The sequence below is a fragment of the Lutra lutra genome, chromosome 17 (assembly GCF_902655055.1).
Source record: "Lutra lutra chromosome 17, mLutLut1.2, whole genome shotgun sequence".
Lineage (NCBI taxonomy): Eukaryota > Metazoa > Chordata > Mammalia > Carnivora > Mustelidae > Lutra > Lutra lutra.
This window is the reverse complement of record NC_062294.1, coordinates 35,964,622-35,983,976: the sequence shown is the minus strand read 5'-3', so window position 1 is coordinate 35,983,976 and position 19,355 is coordinate 35,964,622. Positions and strand designations below refer to the sequence as shown.

The 19,355-nt window shown below is 46.2% G+C and overlaps 1 protein-coding gene across 2 annotated transcripts in view; it reads left to right on the top strand.

Annotated features, from left to right (window-relative positions):
* The window catches only part of GPT2 (glutamic--pyruvic transaminase 2), a 32,850-nt gene extending 24,600 nt beyond the window's left edge, over positions 1-8,250 (top strand). For both annotated transcript variants that reach the window (XM_047711077.1, XM_047711078.1), the window contains exons 9-12: positions 1,128-1,302; positions 2,768-2,923; positions 4,401-4,513; positions 5,784-8,250. In XM_047711077.1, coding sequence (XP_047567033.1) covers positions 1,128-1,302; positions 2,768-2,923; positions 4,401-4,513; positions 5,784-5,874 — 535 coding nt within the window. In that variant the 3' untranslated portion in view covers positions 5,875-8,250. The remainder of the gene's footprint in view (positions 1-1,127; positions 1,303-2,767; positions 2,924-4,400; positions 4,514-5,783) is intronic.
* The last annotated feature ends 11,105 nt before the right edge of the window (positions 8,251-19,355 follow it).

Genomic DNA, 19,355 nt, shown 5'->3' with positions numbered 1-19,355 from the left:
AGGGGAAACCTCTCCGAGATTCCAGAATTTATCTTCTTGCTTCCAAAGACGCAGCTGAGAGCTGAGATGGGAACTTGCCTTTGCCGGGTCAGTTCTGCAGGCTGATTCCAGTGGCATTTTACTGAGTGTCTCGTTGGGTCAGGGGCTCTGAGGCTGAGGGTATCGGGTACACAGAGGAGGGTGAAACTAGGTTCCTGCCTCAGGGAGTCTGCGTTTCTGTGGTCATTCGTCTGAACTTACCTATCACAGGCCAGAAGAGGGGGCATGGCTCTGGAAAGTGTGACTGCTTGGGCCGAGTTCATTCTGAAAGGTTTTTTGTTTTTTTTTAACTCAGTGCATATCTCCGCTCCCATTCATGTGACTTGACTCTGTATCAGTCAGGATCCTTGTGGTGACAACTAATGGAAAGTCCACCCGAACTGACCTATACCAAGGAGGCTTTTTCTTTTTTTTTTAAAGAATGTCGGTGAGAAGCCATGAGTCTTGAAGATGCCGATGGGCCTGGTCTCTGCTCTCTTGCTTGGTCTCATTGTCTTTCTCAGCTCTGCTGTCCTTTGGGTTGACTTTGTTTTGGGGCAGCAGGAGGTTCCAGCAGAAGTCTTCAGGCTCTGCTCATGGCCCCAGTGAATTTGGACCCGTCCCTGGAGCCAGTGTGGGCCTGAATTGTGGGCTGTTGTATTAGCTAGGCCTCAGACGAAGCTGCTTTAACAAAGAGGCCCCTAAGTACAGGGGCTAAAACAAGGTGAAAGTGTATTTGTCTGTGACGTAATAGCCCAAAGGCAGGGGAGGTCAGGACAGGCTGACCTTGAGGTCATTCACGGAGGAGGCCTCTGCCTTGTTGACATGCGGCATCTCCAGACTGCGGCTGCTCCTCCAGCATCTCCATGTCTCGGGAAGTGGGAAAAAGGCAAGAAAAAAGAGGGGAGAGCATGCTTTTTCCTTATAAGGAAGTGATATGGACTTTGCCCATGTCACTGCCGTTCACCTTCCATTGCGAAGAACTCGGCCACACCTGGCCACTCAGTGTTAGGCATGGGGATGCTTACAGAACTTTCTGGCTGACCGACTGCCCGTAGTTGAGGCCTCTCTGTGACTGGTGGGTCCTTCTCCCTTCTTCACCCCTGCAGGTGTGGCTACAGAGGAGGCTACATGGAGGTGATCAACCTGCATCCTGAGATCAAAGGCCAGCTGGTGAAGCTGCTCTCCGTGCGGCTGTGCCCACCAGTGTCTGGGCAGGCTGCCATGGACATCGTCGTGAACCCCCCAGTGCCTGGAGAAGAATCCTTCGAGCAGTTCCACAGGGTGAGTCGCCGTGTCCTGTGGCCCCTCTGTGTCACTGCCACAGCCCGGGTCCTGAGCATTCGCTTTTGACTCTGGGTCACCATGGCCAGCCTCTCTCCAGATGGCCTCCCGGGGGCGCTCATGGCTCCTCTTGCACCTGAACCACCGCATGAGGTTAATTAAAACGTGTGAAGATGCTCTGAAATGGAGGACCTCTTCTTTGTCACCTGTGAGCACATGGACACGGGTGGGCCGACACCCCGAGGGTAAGGCCTTGCGTCCTGAGAAACCTGGGCGGGGGCTTCTGTTACTAAACTGAAAAGAAGAAATGATGGGCCTGGCATTGCTTCCAGGCCATAGGCCTGCCTTTGGCCTAACCGCTGTCCTTGCAGCTCGAAGTGATCCACTCAGACCCTTTGAGCTGCAAGGGAAAAAAACCCAGCCAGCTAGTTTAAACAAAATGTGTGGGTCATGTAACCAAAAGTCAGTTCCCAGCTGTTCCAGGCTCGCATTATTTTAAAATGTGGTAAAAGACACAGAAGGTAAAATTTACCATTTTAACCATTTTTAAAAAGCTGAACAGTTTAGTACATAAAATCCATTTACACTGCTGTACAGCCGTCACCACTCTTGATCCCCAGAACGTTTTCCTCATCCCAAACTGAAACTCTGTCTCCATTGAACACCAACTCCCCCATTTCCCTGTCCCCCCAGCCCCTGCTAAACCTCAGTTCTGCTTTCTGTCTCTATGACTGGGACTCTTCTAGGTACTTCGTCTCAGTGGACCCATACAATATTTGTCTTTTTGTGACTGGTTTATGTCACTCAGCGTAATGCCCTCAAGGTACATCTGTGTCATAGCATGTGAGAATTTGCTTCCCTTTAAAGGCTGATTGATACTCCCTTGTATGCGTGGACCATGTTTCATTCACCTGCAGGCCACAGCTTCATTCCCCGGTGCAGCGGCAGTCCTGGAAATGGTTCACCTCTGAGCCAGTCACTGATTTGCTTTGCCTGGGTCACGTGCCCTATGCACAGCACACAGGCTGAGAATGGCGCCCAAAATAAAGAGTTTGGGCCATCTCTTAGAAGCATGTTCTAGAGCATTCCATCCAGGGCCAAGTCCATTCACACTTCTGGGCTGGGATGGGGTTTTCTTGTTTTCAGGAAGGACCTCCTATACAAGAACAGAAGCCATGACATAACCTATATAGGATCTACCTATTGCCCAGAACCCCCTGAACTTGGGTGCTTTGTGTGCCCTGGGGCTGTGGGCAGCCTTCGGGGCTGAGCACCCAGGGAAGAAGTTCCTGGAGGTGGATGTGTTTCGCCCACCTCCCTGGTTTGCTGTATTCATGCACACACGAGCTCACTTTTCACCCTGCTGCTCCGTTGCCCCCGCATTGAAGAGACCATTTCTAGTGGCTGGAGCCATTCCATGATGCCCAGAGATATTCTGACTCCTGTGTTTTCTGTGTCTCCTCAGGAGAAAGAGTCTGTCCTGGGTAATCTGGCCAAAAAGGCTAAGCTGACGGAAGACCTGTTTAACCAAGTCCCGGGAATTCATTGCAACCCCTTGCAGGGAGCTATGTATGCCTTTCCTCGGATCTTCATCCCCAGCAAAGCCGTGGAGGCAGCTCAGGTCTGGGGTGCTGGGCTGGGGCACACTTGAGTTTGCTTGGAATTGCTGGATTAGGGGCTGTTCTTGTCTCAGGGAGCACAAGTGCTGGCTCTGGGGACTTGGAATATTCCAGACTGTTCTGCCAGCTGGTGCATACAGCATAAAGGTGGCAGGCTCTCGGAGGCCCAGCCCTGCAGCATGCTGTGGTGAGGGGCAGAGGTGAGGTCAGCCCCAGGCGGGCAGACCCAGCGGATCTGGGCTCTGTGAACTCCAGTGTTAAGAAGGCAGGTGCCCCACGTGTGACATGATGCATTTAACGATGAAGAAGCCATGACAGCATCTGCTCTGTGCAGCGACTGACCTTGGGCAGCACCTGTCCAAACTGGAATGTAAACACGAAATCACCTGGGCGGCTTGTTTGAGTGCCAGAGCTGGCGCAGGAAGTCTGCGGAGGGCCCGGGATTCTGTGTGTGCAGCATTTTCAGGCCATGCCATAGACCGTACTTTGAGGATCAAGGGACAGAGCAATATATATATTTTTAACTTTATTTTATTTTTTCAGTGTTCCAAGATTCATTGTTTGTGCACCACACCCAGTGCTCCACGCAATACGTGCCCTCCTTAATGCCCACCACCAGGCTCATCCATCTCCCCCGCTTCCCCTCCCAAATCCTCAGTTCGTTTCTCAGATTCCACAGTCTCCCGTGGTTTGTAGGGTGTGGCAGTATTTCTGAAAGTGTTGTCCTCATACCCCCCAGACCTCCTCAGTACCCACTAAACATTCAGAATCTGGGCCCTCCCCCACTCAGCCCTACTGAGTCAGAATCCCAGGTGCTGGAGCCCAGGAACCCATTCAGCAGGTACCGCAGGTTGTCCAGACCAGAGGGGAGAAGCTCTGTGAACTAAGCCCCTGTGGAGCTGATCTCTGAAAGCCACCCTGGGCGCAGCGCTCGGGGCCTCGTCATCAGAGGCTTATGTGCTCGGCATATAGGAGCCGCCAAAGCCTGCGGCCAAGGTGTGGGGCCCAGAGGAAAGAAACGGTCAGTCCCGGGCGAGGAACAGAAGTACCATCGCCTGTGGCCATCCTTTTTTTTTTTTTTTTTAAAGATTTTATTCATTTATTTGACAGAAATCACAAGTAGGCAGAGAGGCAGGCAGAGAGAGAGGAAGGGAAGCAGGCTCCCCGCTGAACAGAGAGCCAGACGTGAGGCTCGATCCCAGGACCCCGGGATCACGACCTGGGCCAAAGGCAGAGGCTTAACCCACCAAGCCACCCAGGCGCCCCGCCTGTGGCCATCCTGAAGTAGCCTTCAGCTTCCTTGTTCCTTGCATCTGCTTCCGGCCACATCCACGGTCCTGCCTCGATCCTTGTGGGGAGGGGAGAAGGGCCCCGCTGTGGGGGAGAGCCTGACGCTGCAGTGGTTACTTGCCTTCGGGTGTTCAGTGGTGTGTTTTACAAAGCCATACATGAACCCTGAGTTCTGCCCTGCTCCCACAGGCCCATAAAATGGCCCCCGACATGTTCTACTGTATGAAGCTCCTGGAGGAGACCGGCATCTGTGTCGTACCTGGCAGCGGCTTCGGGCAGAGGGAAGGCACCTACCACTTCAGGTACCTCTGTCTCTGCACCATGGGGCTGGTCTGAGGTTGGTCTTGGAAAACTTGGGCATCTTGTGGCAGAGCACAGGCTGGCTCCAGGATGGCAGTGTGTGCAGTTCACACCCCTGCTGCAGACCCCCGCCCACCTCCATTTTGCCTTGCTGCAGAGCCATGCTGAGACCTGGGTCTAGGGATTCAGGAACACTGTGGGTAGATCCCAAGGTCATCTGCTCGACCACTCTTGCCTCCCCCAGCCCACCCCACCCTACCCCACCCTGCCCCGTCTCCATCTATATTATACCATCTGAAATACTCCTGGTAGGATGTTTCGTTTTATCTCCCTGTCCTTTCTCAGTTGCACGCAGTAGCATACTGTGTCCAGGTGCTCACAGAGCTCATCCAGAAGTCTGCAGAGATGTTGCATCTGAAACAGTGGGATGAGTTTTGCTTACTGAGACGCACTGCACAGTGTGTGCCGACCCTGCTGGGATGGCGGCCTGGGGAGCAGGGATTTCCCCACCAAGGCCTGTTCTGTTCAGAACAGCACCTTCTCCACTCACAGTGCTCTCGGATGTCTCCTGCAGCAGATGCTAAAAAAAGAAATGTCATGAGCTTAGTTAGCACCTTGGAGCCAAGACCTGACTCGGGTCGTGGGCTGTGTGCCCCGGATGGACAGACGTGTGGTTGGCCTCTCCCCTCCAGTTAGGTTCACCTTGGCAAGTTGTGACTCATTCAAGAAACAGTTAACTGGAGAGGGCTGCCTTTTGGGGATGAGGAGCATAATGGCAGTATTAGAGGAAGGAGTTAGTTACCATGGCAACTTGGGGAGTTCCTTTGGAGGGAGACTTGTGACAGAGGTTCGTTCTCCCTCTAAGATTTTAAAAGGGCCTGCCTAGCAGGAGGAACAGCTCATTCTGTATCTGTAGGAAAACGAAGTCATTCTCTAGAGAAAGTTGTATGGACCGGTCAGAATGTCGTCCTGGCCTGCCATCACAGGTGGACATGTCAGGGAGCCTCTGCTGCCATCTTACTGCTTTTGGTCCTATGTGTTACTTGGGTAGAAAGAAAACGTATGATTTGGGGTGGGGGATGGTTTAACAAGATACAAGTTCTGTCCTGGGGCTGGTGCTTTCACAGCGAAGACCAGCATCCCCCTCCCACTGCTTTCCTACACCTCCTCCTCTCTACAACTCAGGTGAAGGAAAGAGCTGCTGGGTTCCTTCCTCTCCCCTTTTCCAGAGCAACTTGTGTCCAGGCTAACTGCTGTCCTATTTCCTGACAGAATGACCATCCTCCCTCCGGTGGAGAAGCTGAAGACGGTTCTACAGAAGGTGAAGGACTTCCACATAAAGTTCCTAGAGAAGTATGCATGAGGACTGCTTGGGCCCAAAGGGAGACCCGCTAGTCAGGCCTTCCCCCTGATGCCCACCCACGCCAGACTGAACTTGCCTTCCCTGGCGACTCTGCCTCAGGCCTCACAAAGGTCACTGGTCGCTTTCATTGTCATTCTGCCCCAAGAGACTTCTTTCTTTGTGCCTTGATGTTGGGAGCACTTCTCTTCTGAGCAGTGTGATTGGGGATATCTCACAAGTCCTGTTTTTTTGAAGCAGCCAAAGTAGAGGAGACTTGCTCAGCACATGTGGCCGGCGTTCTCTGAATCCATTGTTGTTCTTTTGGAAAGGTCATTGGAGTTTAAAACAACCAGGGTATGTTGGGCGAGAGATGTTTCGGATCTGAAGAAACAAGGTGTGGGGAATGTATGACAATCATGGCGAGGACTGGAAATCCTAAACTCACCACCGTGATCTATGAAATAAAACCCTTAGTGGTGTGAAAATCTAGTTCTTCAAACAGGAGAGGCTGGAAGTCCACTGGAGGCTCAGAAAGGGCCCACCATTCTGGCCTGCTGGCAGGTGGCCTGTCTCTCAGACAAGAATGGTGAAAGTAGGAGCAGGCTGGTTACACTGGGTGCCAGGCTAGGTTGTGACAGGTGCTGGGGGCTACGGCCAAGGTTGACGGGTCCTGCAGGGGAAGAGTGGGTGTGAGCCAGGCTCCCAGTTGAGCCAGGTCTCCCCTTGGGAGCACACAGCAGGTAGTGAGGACTCTGCACAGAGAGCAGCAGGTAGTGAGGGCTTTGGGGGTGAAGCAGGCTTAGGCTGGGACCCCCGTCTGACAGTTCTCCCTGGACTTCGGGGATGCAGGGTACAGCCCAGCAATATCCCCGTCGTGTGACAGATCTGTCTGCTGTTGTGTGGATGCATCCTGCTGTTAGCCGGAAGCCGGTCTCTACCAAGGGCTCCCTTGAGCCTTTACACACATCGCCCCCTGTTGGTGACAGCGGGGACAAGGAAACACTAAAACTGTCCAGATGAGGGAGGGGCATCCTCAAGGCCTTGAACACAGTCAAGCCCTCCCCACCAGTCCCCTCCTGTAGTGTCTGTTGTTTCAAACTGAATTCAGCCCATTTCCTAGCTCACAATTGGCCAAAGTGCCTGGTAGCTTGGCTGCTGTGGACAAGTACATGTCATTGGATTGGAAGTTTATCAAACTATTTTAACTTAATGCCAAGTGTTTGCCTCCACGTTTGCTGCTGGCTCCCCTCCCAGACTCTGCATACTCTCCTGGGGCATCAGTCCTTTCTCCAGCCAGGGGAGTATCCTCCACCAAGCCTGCCACTTCCATGGCATTAGCAGAGCTGGGTGGGGCGCTGCTGACCTGCACTCCCCAAATGTCGGGGCTCTGGGAACAGCAGGCTTCTCTGAGAGCCCCTTCCCTTAGGGCCCCCTCCTACCAGTGGCCTTCCCCAGCAGGCAGTGAGGGAAGCCAAAGCCAGCTCAGGAGCCTGGGGACCCACAAAGTCCCAAACTGGAATCAAAGGCACCAGAGACACGAATATGAAGAGGCATGAGCTTTGAAGGCAGCCTCCTATGCTGAACTTTCTGTGCTGGGCCCATGCAGGGGAAGGCAATAGGAAACTGCAAACTGTCCCTACTTGCTAGCATTATAGTCCCTGTGAAGAAAGTAGCCACAGTCCCCAGTAACAAAGGGAATGTTTTGGAACTTTTCCTTCCTTAAAAATTGAGAAAATTGCACTTGTGCGTGTTGGATGGTATGTAAAAGCAGAATGTGCCCCAGAGTCATGAGGTTTCTGGTGGAGAGGTTACATAGTAGAAGCTAGTCTATTTTTTATATTTTTTGTAACAACTGCTTTTTTCATGGGGGAACAAGGGGGCTAGTATTTGTAGTCTTAACAAGTCCAGTAGTTTTTTTATGAATCTCTTCAGATTATAAATAACACCTAAAAACTTTGAAACGTTTACAAGACTTTTTAAAAGACGCTGTATGCACTTGGTTTGCTTTTAAAATAAATAAATAAAAACGTAAGAAGGTCAGCTGGCTTAGGAGGTTAACTTCATCCAGGGGAGGAACGCTGATCGTGATATATTGGGTACCGCCAAAGAAAGTCATTTGTCATTTGGGGTCGCACTTTAAATCTATACCTGCAGAGTTTCGTTGTTCACCTAGATCCACACATGGGGGATGTGGGACTGTACCTTGAGTGGCCCATCACCTCGTACCTTGAGGCCCAGCTGGTGGTTGTCCCAGTATTGTGTGGTTTTGCAGGAAGAGCTGACAGGCCTGCCTGTCCCTGTTCTCTGACTTAGATTCCCATAGGCATCTCCTGACAAAGGTACTTAATGCTAGCTCTGCTGGAAATTTCTATACAATAAAGTACATGTCCAAAATGGTGACTGTGTTCAGTTTTCCTTGTAGTTCATGTCTACCTAGCAGATCCCAGTCTAAACGCAAGCATATGTCACCAATTATACGTCTTCACTCTGTAATTTACGTTTCTAGCACTCGAATGAACATTTTCCCCCAGTTCTACAGACTTCAGTCACCGCTTCTCAATCTCCATTTCCTTCTAGAGGTCAACCCCCCAGCCCCCGCCTGCCTAGGGCTTTCTCTTGTTTGAGGTGGGAAAATGTGGATTCTTTAAATGCGATGGTGTTAAAATGAATGCAGCCTTGGCTGTCCAGTGAAAGAATGATGAGCTGTGAGGCCAGTGGGGAAAGGAGGAGTCATCTATACGGGGGATTTCGTTCCTTTTCCTCAGCCTCTCCCAGATCCGCATCAGTTTTGATGTGTGGTTTTGAAATTCAAAACTTATTTTTCACTAAACTAAACTAAAATTTGTATGTCTTTATTAAAGAAAGATTGGGAAATGGAGAAGGAAAAAAAAAGTAGGATTCTTTCAGCTGGAAGAAATGGAACCCTTGGGGTGCCTGGGTGGCTCAGTGGGTTAAGCCTCTGCCTTCGGCTCAGGTCATGGCCTCAGGGTCCTGGGATAGAGCCCCACATCCAGCTCTCTGCTCAGCAGGGAGCCTGCTTTCCCCTCTCTCTCTGCCTGCCTCTCTGCCTACTTGTAATCTCTCTCTCTCTCTGTCAAATAAATAAATAAAATCTTTAAAAAAAAGAAAAGAAATGGAACCCTGAAGTAGGAAAGAGGAATTTATTCAAGTCATGGAGGGAAGCTAGCTTAGGTTTTCCTGTTCAGTCTGTTAAATGCAAAGACTGTCTTGTCTAGCTGCGTGTTGAAAAATTCCAGGAAAGGATGTTGGCTGCCTTGGTCCATGTGCCCTTCCCTGAATCAGTCTCTGTGGCCCTGGGGGCTTCGTCTGGCCCTGTGCTTGCTCATGGAGGTAGAAAAGGGGCTTGGAATTGCCACCCCCATCAGAACCATAGGACAGGGGTGCATCATTTATTATAGGTGGCTCTTTAGAGAGGGACTGGGGGAGGGAATAGTGTGTGTTGGGTGGGTTGGTTAAGGGCCATTACCGGTTGATAACCAAGGGGACTATCTTCCCTCGTCATTCATACACTTTGGGAACGTATACATCTTGTCTGGAGACTAAACTTGGTGTAGCGTATTACATAGTTTATTAAATAGATGGGGATTAGACTACTCTATTATTTCTGGTATTGATTTGCTGTAACACACCTAGAAAGCCTTCAGCAAATGTTTGATAAGTACCCATGAGTTACAGACTCCTAGGGAATGGGGAGTTAGTAAGTTAGTAAGATGTGGTCACTGCCCTTGAAAAGCCATAGATAGAATGGCCACCAGACAGTTCAGTACTCAAATTCTATCCACCCAGTGTGCTGGGCTTGAAAGCAACATGTGGGTCAGGCACAGGAGAAGGAGGAGATGCTGTTCTCTACTGATTTAATGCCTTTGCCCACCTCTCAATGCCTTTGAGGAATGCCAGATATCTTTTGCCTTCATCTTGCCCCCAAGCCAGGAGATACCCTTCTCCCCAAGAAAAAAGAAGATGGAACTTTCAGCTAGGCACCCACCCAACTCTCTAAAGAGGCTCAGGTCAGCTGGAGTTTCCTATTGAGATTCTTTTCTCTCACTTAAAGCAAACAAACAAACAAGCACAAAAGAACTTAGCATTTTTTTTTTTGTCTCCTATGCAATTTCATCTGCCTTTGCTCTGAATGCAAAGACTGCGACCATCCCTTTGAAGTCCTTTTAAAGATACTAAATTTGAAGATATTAAAAGATTTTGAAGATTCTTAAGTATCTAGAATCCTAAGGGTAACTGACAAGTTCAGACCACAAAAGTATCCATTACACAAAAGTGTAAAACTCAAAAATACTCTGATTATCAAAGTAAACAGTCATGTGGAAAAGCTAGAAAATGAAGAAAAGTTCAGAAAATTTGAAATCCCCTTAAGCAGAGTTAATCAAGCCTAGCATTCTGGGAGATTTCCTTACTGTCCTTTTCCTGACAATATTTTTAATGTGGTTGAGATGTGTATGTGTGTGTGGTTTGGATCCTAACTTTGTCCCCCTTCAGCATCATAACATGCTAATAAAATGCCTAATGAGAAGTTTCCATGGCTACCTCATCTGCTCTACGGATTATTCCATCATTTAGTTAGCTGCACTCATAAGCATTTAGATTGCACATAATTCTTGGTTTTTAAAAATAATGATGCATAGGGACGCCTGGGTGGCTCAGTGGGTTAAAGCCTCTGCCTTCAGCTCGGGTCATGATCCCAGGGTCCTGGGATCAAGTCCTGAATCCGGCACTCCGCTCAGTGGGGAGCCTGCTTCCCTCTCTCTCTCTGCCTGACTCTGCCTACTTGTGATCTCTGTCTGTCAAATAAGTAAATAAATAATCTTAAAAAAAAAATGCTGCATAATCAGCATCCTTACCTTAAGAGGGTATCACACCTCCCTCACCCTTGTATTTAGGCTTATTGGGGAACATTCTTAGGACTGGGTGTTTGCCATAAGTTTCAAGGGCCTCACCCCCAGGCAGAGCCCAGAATGTGAGAGACCATGGAGTATACCTTACTGGTTACAGGATCACTGAGCCCCTGTTACCATCTATAAAATGGAGGTAATAAAATCCACTTATGGAGCAATAGGATAAATTATGAGCATTATATGGGGAAAAAATTGAGTGTGAGACAGAGTGTGTGAGAGTGATTTAGAATAGTTCTTGGCAAGCAGCGCTTCCCATGATTATCTCCATTTTAGAGCAGTGCTGATAGAATACATGTTTGATGATGTTGAAATTGAACGGGAAAATATGCCCTTGATATGCCAGATGCAATATGAAAATGACATTTAGAAGAAGTGAGGACCATTTGCCAAAACTTCGGAACATTCTGCTAGGCAGAGTACACTGGTTAATTATTTTTTTTGTCAGTGGTAAGTTTTTGTTTTTCGGTTTTGTGGGTGTTTTTTTTGTTGTTGTTTTGTTTTTTTGAATTTTTTTTGGTCACAGTTTCTGAAATAGAAATGCCTTGAATCCAGTTACACTAGAATCTTTTTTTTTTTAAGATTTTATTTATTGGGGCGCCTGCGTGGCTCAGTGGGTTAAGCCGCTGCCTTCGGCTCAGGTCATGATCTCAGGGTCCTGGGATCGAGCCCCGCATCGGGCTCTCTGCTCAGCAGGGAGCCTGCTTCCTCCTCTCTCTCTGCCTGCCTCTCTGCCTGCTTGTGATCTCTCTCTGTCAAATAAATAAATAAAATCTTTAAAAAAAAAAGATTTTATTTATTTATTTGTCATACAGAGATCACAAGTAGGCAGAGAGACAAAGAGAGGAGGAAGCAGGCTCCCTGCTGAGCAGAGAGCCCGATGTGGGGCTCGATCCCAGGACACTGGGATCATGACCTGAGCCAAAGGCAAAGGCTTTAACACACTGAGCCACCCAGGCACTCCAGTTACACTAGAATCTTTATGAGATAGGTCCAATTTAAAAATCACGTTTGACAACTCTAGAGTAACTTGTTTTCAGTGTGGGTCCATCTTGACTGGCTGACACCAATTAGGAACTGGGGTTACTGGACTCCTCAGTATTTAGATGGGACTGTGCTCTTCCCCACAAGACTTCTGTGGGCCTGTATTTCTTTATGGTTAAGGTAAGCTGCTATTTGCCATTGCTGATTTTAAACTTTAAAACAGGATACCCTCAGTCTTTTTGGGTACCAAAACCCAAATACACATTGGGTACCAAAACCCCGCTCAAGGAGATAGAGTACGTAAGTTAGGATTCTTTGGGCTCTACATGACAGAAGAAGAAGTTAAGAACGGGGTAAATCAAACCTGCATTTCTCAGCCTCCCTCGCTCCTATATGTGGGCATAAATGCCATAAAAAGTGGCCATAGGGACGCCTGGGTGGCTCAGTTGGTTAAGCAGCTGCCTTCGGCTCAGGTCATGATCCCAGCGTCCTGGGATCGAGTCCCACATCGGGCTCCTTGCTTGGCGGGGAGCCTGCTTCTCCCTCTGCCTCTGCCTGCCATTCTGTCCGCCTGTGCTCGCTCTCTCTCCCTCTCTCTCTGACAAATAAATAAAAAAAAAAATCTAAAAAAAAAAAAAAAGTGGCCATAAATTTAATAGGACATAGTGTCAGGTGGTAGCTGCTGGAAACTTCCCTTGCAGAAGGCTACCTCACTTTTGTCCCTTTACTTCCTTGTCCTCTCCTGTAGCTACTTGAAATGTAGCTGTAATGGGGGGCATCTAAGCCATGACAACAAGGACAACATGTCTGTGTGTAATATATACTGTGTGAGATTTAGCTTTCATTGTTGCTATTGTTTTACTCCCCCCTAGTCTGAGGACACGATCTTTTGGGCTTTCAGAAATGTTTGCCTAGATGGCTTGATTGTCTCATCATAATGTTACTTACTAGGTGAGCTTAATAAGTGTTGGAAACATTCATAGATAGCTTAAAGCTTCTCATCATTCATGCTGGGTACATTGCTCAGTCATGGAGACACAGTGGTGAATAAGACATAGACCCATGATTTATAAGGTTAACAATGACCTTCCTAAGAGAGAGGAATGAATTTGTACAACCTTTTGGAAGGACAATTTGACACTGTCAACTTTAACTATGTACATGCCAACTTTAAAATTACAGGAAGCAAGACAGTAAGGCATTACTGAAAGGACAGATGAAATCCAGAAATAGACTCGTACATTTATCACTGTAGCTTAAAAAAGACCCCACACACACATATGTACATATATATCTTTGATAAACTTGTATGGACAACATACTTCTCAGTACAAAGTATCAAGTGGAAAGAAAAGTCTCTTCAACAGATGGTGTCACAGCAAGATTTGAGATGGATCAAGATGTGAGCTAAAACTATAAATTTTCTAGAAGAAAATATAAGAATATCTTATGCCACTTTGAGGTAGGTAAATATTTCTTAGCACAAAAAGGCACAGATCATAAAAAAAATTGATAAATTGAACCACGTCAAAATTAAGAACGTCTGCTTTTAAAAGAACACCATTAAGAAATGAAAAGACAAGCCACAGAGAGAAGACATTCTCAGAACATAAATCTCGTAAAGGACTTGTATCAAGAATATACAAAGAGGGACGCCTGGGTGGCTCAGTGGGTTAAGCCACTGCCTTCAGCTCAGGTCATGATCCTGGGGTCCTGGGATCGAGTCCCACATCGGGATCCTTGCTCGGCAGGGAGCCTGCTTCCTCCTCTCTCTCTGCCTGCCTCTCTGCCTGCTTGTGATCTCTCTCTCTCTGACAAATAAATAAAATCTTAAAAAAAATATATATACAAAGAACTTCAAAATGTCAGCAACAAGACAAACAACCCAATTAAAAAACAGAGGAAAGACTTGAACAGACACTTCACAAAAGGAGATACACAAATGGCCAATGAGCACATGGGAAATGCTCGACATCATTGGTACTTGAAGGAATGCACTTTAAAACTACTGAAATACCATTCGAGTGACTAAAATGAAGAGTATTGACACTACCAAATGTCGAGGAAGAGGAACAACCACAATCTTGATCATGGGAATGGAAAATATTCCCATCACTTTGGAAAACCAGTAGCTTCCTCCACGGTTAAATACATCTACTCTATGTCCCAGCAATTCCACTCTTAGCTAGGAATTTACCCAAGGGAAACGAAAACACTTGTCCATGAAAGCCTTGTGTAAGAAGGCTTTGTTTGGGATTCCCCTCCCTGCACTGTGACCTAAATAAAACCTCTTGCTAGGCAGAAAGCTGGGGCGCCCTATAGCCCACTTCATTTGTTTCCCATCTCTCAGGAAACACTATCTTGTGCTACCTATTGTTTAATGTCTGCAAACTATTATTTGATGTGGATTTTTCCCCCAGCTCTTTAGGTTGTTTAAGGTAGTCAGGTAAATCCAGTCCCTGTTACTCCATCATGGCCTGGAACAAAGTTCTATTTCATGTCCTCACAGGGTCATGGGTTACACTGGTATACTCGTGTGTCTAAAACATACTGAACTGTCCACTTACGACTTGTGTGTATTTCACTGTATGTAAATTATAACTCAATAGACTTAATGGGGGTAGAGGGAATATGTATGTCCCTTGATCTAAAAATTCTACCTTCAGGAATTTATTCTAGAACATTTTCTCACAAGTGAAAGATATATGTCTAGGGATGTTCTATGCAGCATTGTTGGCCATAGAAAAGGGGTGGGAAGACCTAAGTATGCATTAATAAGGAATTGGTGTGTCTCTTCAAAGGAATATAGGAATAAAGGAATATAGGAATACCATGTAACTGTTCATCCAGATGAGTATATCTGCCTCTACAGACATGAGAAGTCATTCAGGATACACTATTAACGGGAAGCACCACTTGCAATTGCCTTACATAGTATGGTGATGGACAGTATTATCTGATCAGACTCCCCTTGTCTATATTCTTCCCTGGGAATATTCTTCCCTCCCTCAAGTAAGGGAGCTGCCTTACTCTTAAGTCTGTAAACCTCTGATCTTGGATGGGTCAGGAAGTCCATTCTGTAACATGAAACAGAGTCTAATTCTCCAAAAACTGTAATTATTAAAACAAAACCATGGAACTCAAGCCCCAAAGACAACATGAATCTTGCTTCATGGAGGAAGAGTGGTCTCATCAGAACCGACGTTCACAGAGAATCCGAGATGAGAGTCCATGGCCCAAAGACTCATCTCTAACTCTGCACTCCTGATTTCTTGTATTTTGAGAGCTGGTAAATCCTCCCATTTGCCCACGTTAGCTGGAGTTCAGTTTTTATTGCTTGCAGGCAAACCACATCTTCGTACATACACAGGGGAGAAAGGAGTTACCTAGATCTGGATTGTAGATGCTTAAACTACTCAGCTTGTTTTTTAGCAAAGAGAACTGGCAGGAGGAAAGGGTATGGCCACAGCTGTCCACAGCTGTAGCCAGTTTTGTTAGAGCAGGAACTGAAGCTGGGGCTTCAGCTGTTTAAAGGTAGGTCATGTGGAATTTTTAAATTACTATTATTGAAGTATAGGTGATGTGCCACATTGTATCAGTTTCAGGTGTACAACAGTGAGTCGACAATTCTGTTCATTACTCAATGCTCACCCCAATCAGTGTACTTACCATTTACCATCTGTAACACATAAAGTTATTACAATATTATTGACTATATTCCCAGTGTTGTACTTTCCATCCTTGTGATTTACTTATTTTATAACTGGAAGTTTGTTCTTCTTAATCCCTTCTATTTCATTTATTCCCTTATCCTCTCCCCTCTGGCAACACCAGTTTGTTCTCCGTATTTATGAGTCTGTTTCTGTTTTTTGTTTGTTCATCTGTTTTTGAGATTCTACATATAAGGGAAATTATATGGTATTTGTCTTTCTCTGTCTGACTTATTTCACTTAGTACAATACCCTCTAGGTCCGTCCATGTTGGTGTAAATGGCAGGACCTCGTCCTTTACCATGGCTGACGGATATTCCATTGTATATATCTCACATCTTCTTTATCCATTCGTCTATGGATGGATGCTTAGTTTGCTTCCATGTCTTGGCTATTGTAAATAATGCTGCAGTAAATATAGGGGTGCAAATATCTTTTCAAATTAGTGTTCTGTTTTCATTGGAGAAACACCCAGAAGTGGAATTACTGGATTGTGTTTTGAGCAGGGAGCAGGAACCTGAGGGGGAAACTTGAGATAGCACTGTACCTCCACCGTGTCTGTTACAGAAATCAGTCTCTCTCACTTTCTCTCTCGGTCTTTGTCTCTCAGTCTCTGCATCTCTCTCTCTTTTAAAAAATATTTTATTTATTTATTTGAGAGAAAGAGAGATGAGAAGGGAGAAGGTCCGAGGGAGAAGCAGACTCCCGGCAGGGCTGGGAGCCTGATGTGGGACTCGATCCTCCAACTCCTCCATCAAAACCCGAGCCAAAGGCAGTGGCCTAACCAACTGAGCCACCCAGGCACCTAATCTCTGTATCTCTCTTAAAGACAAGGGATTTCCCACCATAATGTTGTTCTGTCCTGAATACTTAGGCGGCAAATCCTTGAGAAGAATTCTGAGGAATTCTGAAGAATTGTTAAATTGGTAAAAAGTTGCAAGCTCTTATTTGTGATCAGGGTATTGTGTATCTGTCAGACTTAGTATTTATTTATTTATTTATTTATTTATTTTTAGATTTTATTTATTTGATATACAGAGATCACAAGTAGGCAGAGAGGCAGACAGATAGAGAGGGGGAAGCAGGCTCCCTGCTGAGCAGAGAGCCCGATGCAGGGCTCGATCCCAGGACCCTGAGATCATGACCTGAGCTGAAGGCAGCGGCTTAACCCACTGAGCCACCCAGGTGCCCCCAGACTTAGTATTTAATTGCTTAATGTAATCAGTGTGTTCCGGCAGGGGAGGGGAAGGAATGTGTAAATCAAAGAATTTTTCAATTTTTAAAATTGCTGCTTTTAAATAATAGATGTTATGCTTATCATAAAAATTAGAAGACATAGATTAGAAAAAAGAAGAGAAAATCACTCATGAAAATGTGAATATAATCTGAGTAGTTCAGAATGCAGTTTGGTGTTCATTTTGTTAGGTGTGATAATGGTATTGTAAACGCATAAGAAATGTCCTTTTTATATTTTTAAATTTATTTTATTTTTTTAAAGATTTTATTTATTTGAAAGAGAGTGGGGGGAGAGGCAGAGGGAGAGGGATAAGCAGACTTTGGGCTGAGTAGGGAGCCTGATGCAGGTTCAACCTGGGGCTCGATTGCAGGACCTGAGCCAAAGTCAGGATCATGACCTGAGCCAAAGTCAGATGCTTAACCAACTGAGCCACCCAGGCGCCCCAAAATGTCCTTTTTAAAGATGCATGTTGAAGTATGTAGGGATAAAATCCAAAGATATCTGATACTTGCTTTAAAATACTTCAGGAGAGAGGTCAGTTTTTAAAAAAAGAATAATTGAAGCAAGGTCAGCCAAATGTTGATAATGAATGACCTAGGACAATGGATGCAGAGCAGTTCATTATATAATTCTATTTGGGTGTATTTTTTGTAATAAAAACATTTTTAAACATACATAAATGTGAAACACAAAGAAAACCATCATTTTCAACTTTGTGTACCTTCTATCTGAACACTTATGCAGGCATGTATTTTCATTTTATTTTATTTTTTTAAAAGATTTTTATTTATTTATTTGACAGAGAGAGATCACAAGTAGACAGAGAGGCAGGCAGAGAGAGAGGAGGAAGCAGGCTCCCCGCTGAGCAGAGAGCCCGATGTGGGGCTCGATCCCAGGACCCTGGGATCATGACCTGAGCCGAAGGCAGAGGCTTTAACCCACTGAGCCACCCACGCGCCCTGCAGGCATGTATTTTTAAAACAGTACCATACTGAAGGCATTTTCTATTACACAATTAACATCATGTCATAAAACGTTCTTTAAAACATTGTGTTTTAACAACTACATATGATGCACTGAATGGATGTAACAAAATTTAATGGGGGCATTTTCGTGTAATTTCCAGTTTCTCACAATCATGAATGATCTTTCAGGGAACATTCTTGTATTGAATCTTGTTGCACAGTCATCATTTCCCTAAGATAAAGGTCTCAACAGAGATTGCCAGCTGGAGAAAATGTTTAGCACCAGGGGGAGCTGGTCACCTACAGGATCCCCACAGCCAGTGTTTTTTTCTTGTTTGTTTTGTTTGTTTTTTAAAGATTTTTATTTATTTATTTGACAGACAGAGATCACAAGTAGGCAGAGAGGCAGGCAGAGAGAGAAGGAGGGGGGAAACAGGCTCCCTGCTGAGCAGAGAACCCGATGCGGGGCTTGATCCCAGGACCCTGGATCATGGCCTGACCCGAAGGCTGATGCTTAACCCACTGAGCCAACCAGGCAACCCTGTTTTTGTTTTTTTAAAGCAAACCTTCACCCTCAAACTAAGCAGCTGAACCCATCTGCAATTTCCTATTTCAGCTTTATGTGATGAAAGTATGAAGGTGGGTGCGGGTGTTGCCTGGGTGGCTCAGTCGTTACGCATTTGCCTTTGGCCCAGGTCATGATCCCAGGGTCCTGGGATCAAGACCCTCAGTGGGCTCCCTGGTTAGCTCCCTGCTTCTCCCTCTCCCGCTCCCCCTGCTTGTGTTCCCTCTCTCGCTGTCTCTGTCATATAAATAAATAAAATCTTAAAATATATATATATATAAAGCAGTGCCTGGGTGGCTCAGCCGATCAAGCTAAGCATTCAGCTCAGGTCATGATCCCATAGTCCTGGAATCCACGCAAACAGTGGGCTCTCCACTCAATAGGGAGTCTGCTTCTCCCTCTCCCTCTGCCTGCAGCTCCCTCTGCTTGTGCTCTCTCTCTCTCTGTCAAACAAATAAAATCATTAAAAAAAAAAAAGTGCCAAGGCACTTGAACGATGCCTGGTACCCAGTAACTCTTAACGGAGGCCCTGGACATATACCAATTATATAATTATATTGATCTGGAGATCCTGTGTATTGAGGGGGTGAAATGGGTGGTGGGTGGGGTGGACATGAATACCAGAATCTAGTGAGAGGTGAACTTGAACTTGTTTCCTTCCTTATTACTTAATTGATTTTAGCCCATAGATGATTCTTTCTGGCACATTCCTGTACATTCACATAAGCCTTGTGGTTATTTTGATACTTCTACTGGTTTTGAGGACTAAATCAGACTCGAGCAGAAGGAAACTGAGAGACGCCTTGCTGGCTTAGTTGCTGGAGCATGCGACTCCTGATTTTGGGCTTGTGGGTTTGAGTCCCACATTGGATGTAGAGATTGTTTAAAAATAAAATCTTAAAAAAAAAAAAAAAAAAGGAACAGATGTTTAACAACTGACTTTGCTCAGAGATTGTTGAGATCCTAATTCAGAGTGCCTCAGGCCCAGGTGCTGCCTATAAGTCCCATCCCTGATAGATACACGGTTCTCTGTCAGAAAAGGTGCTCTAAGGATGACGTCTCAACATCTCATCTGGTCAAAGATGATAGTGGAAAAGGACAAAAGCACTAAGGCCA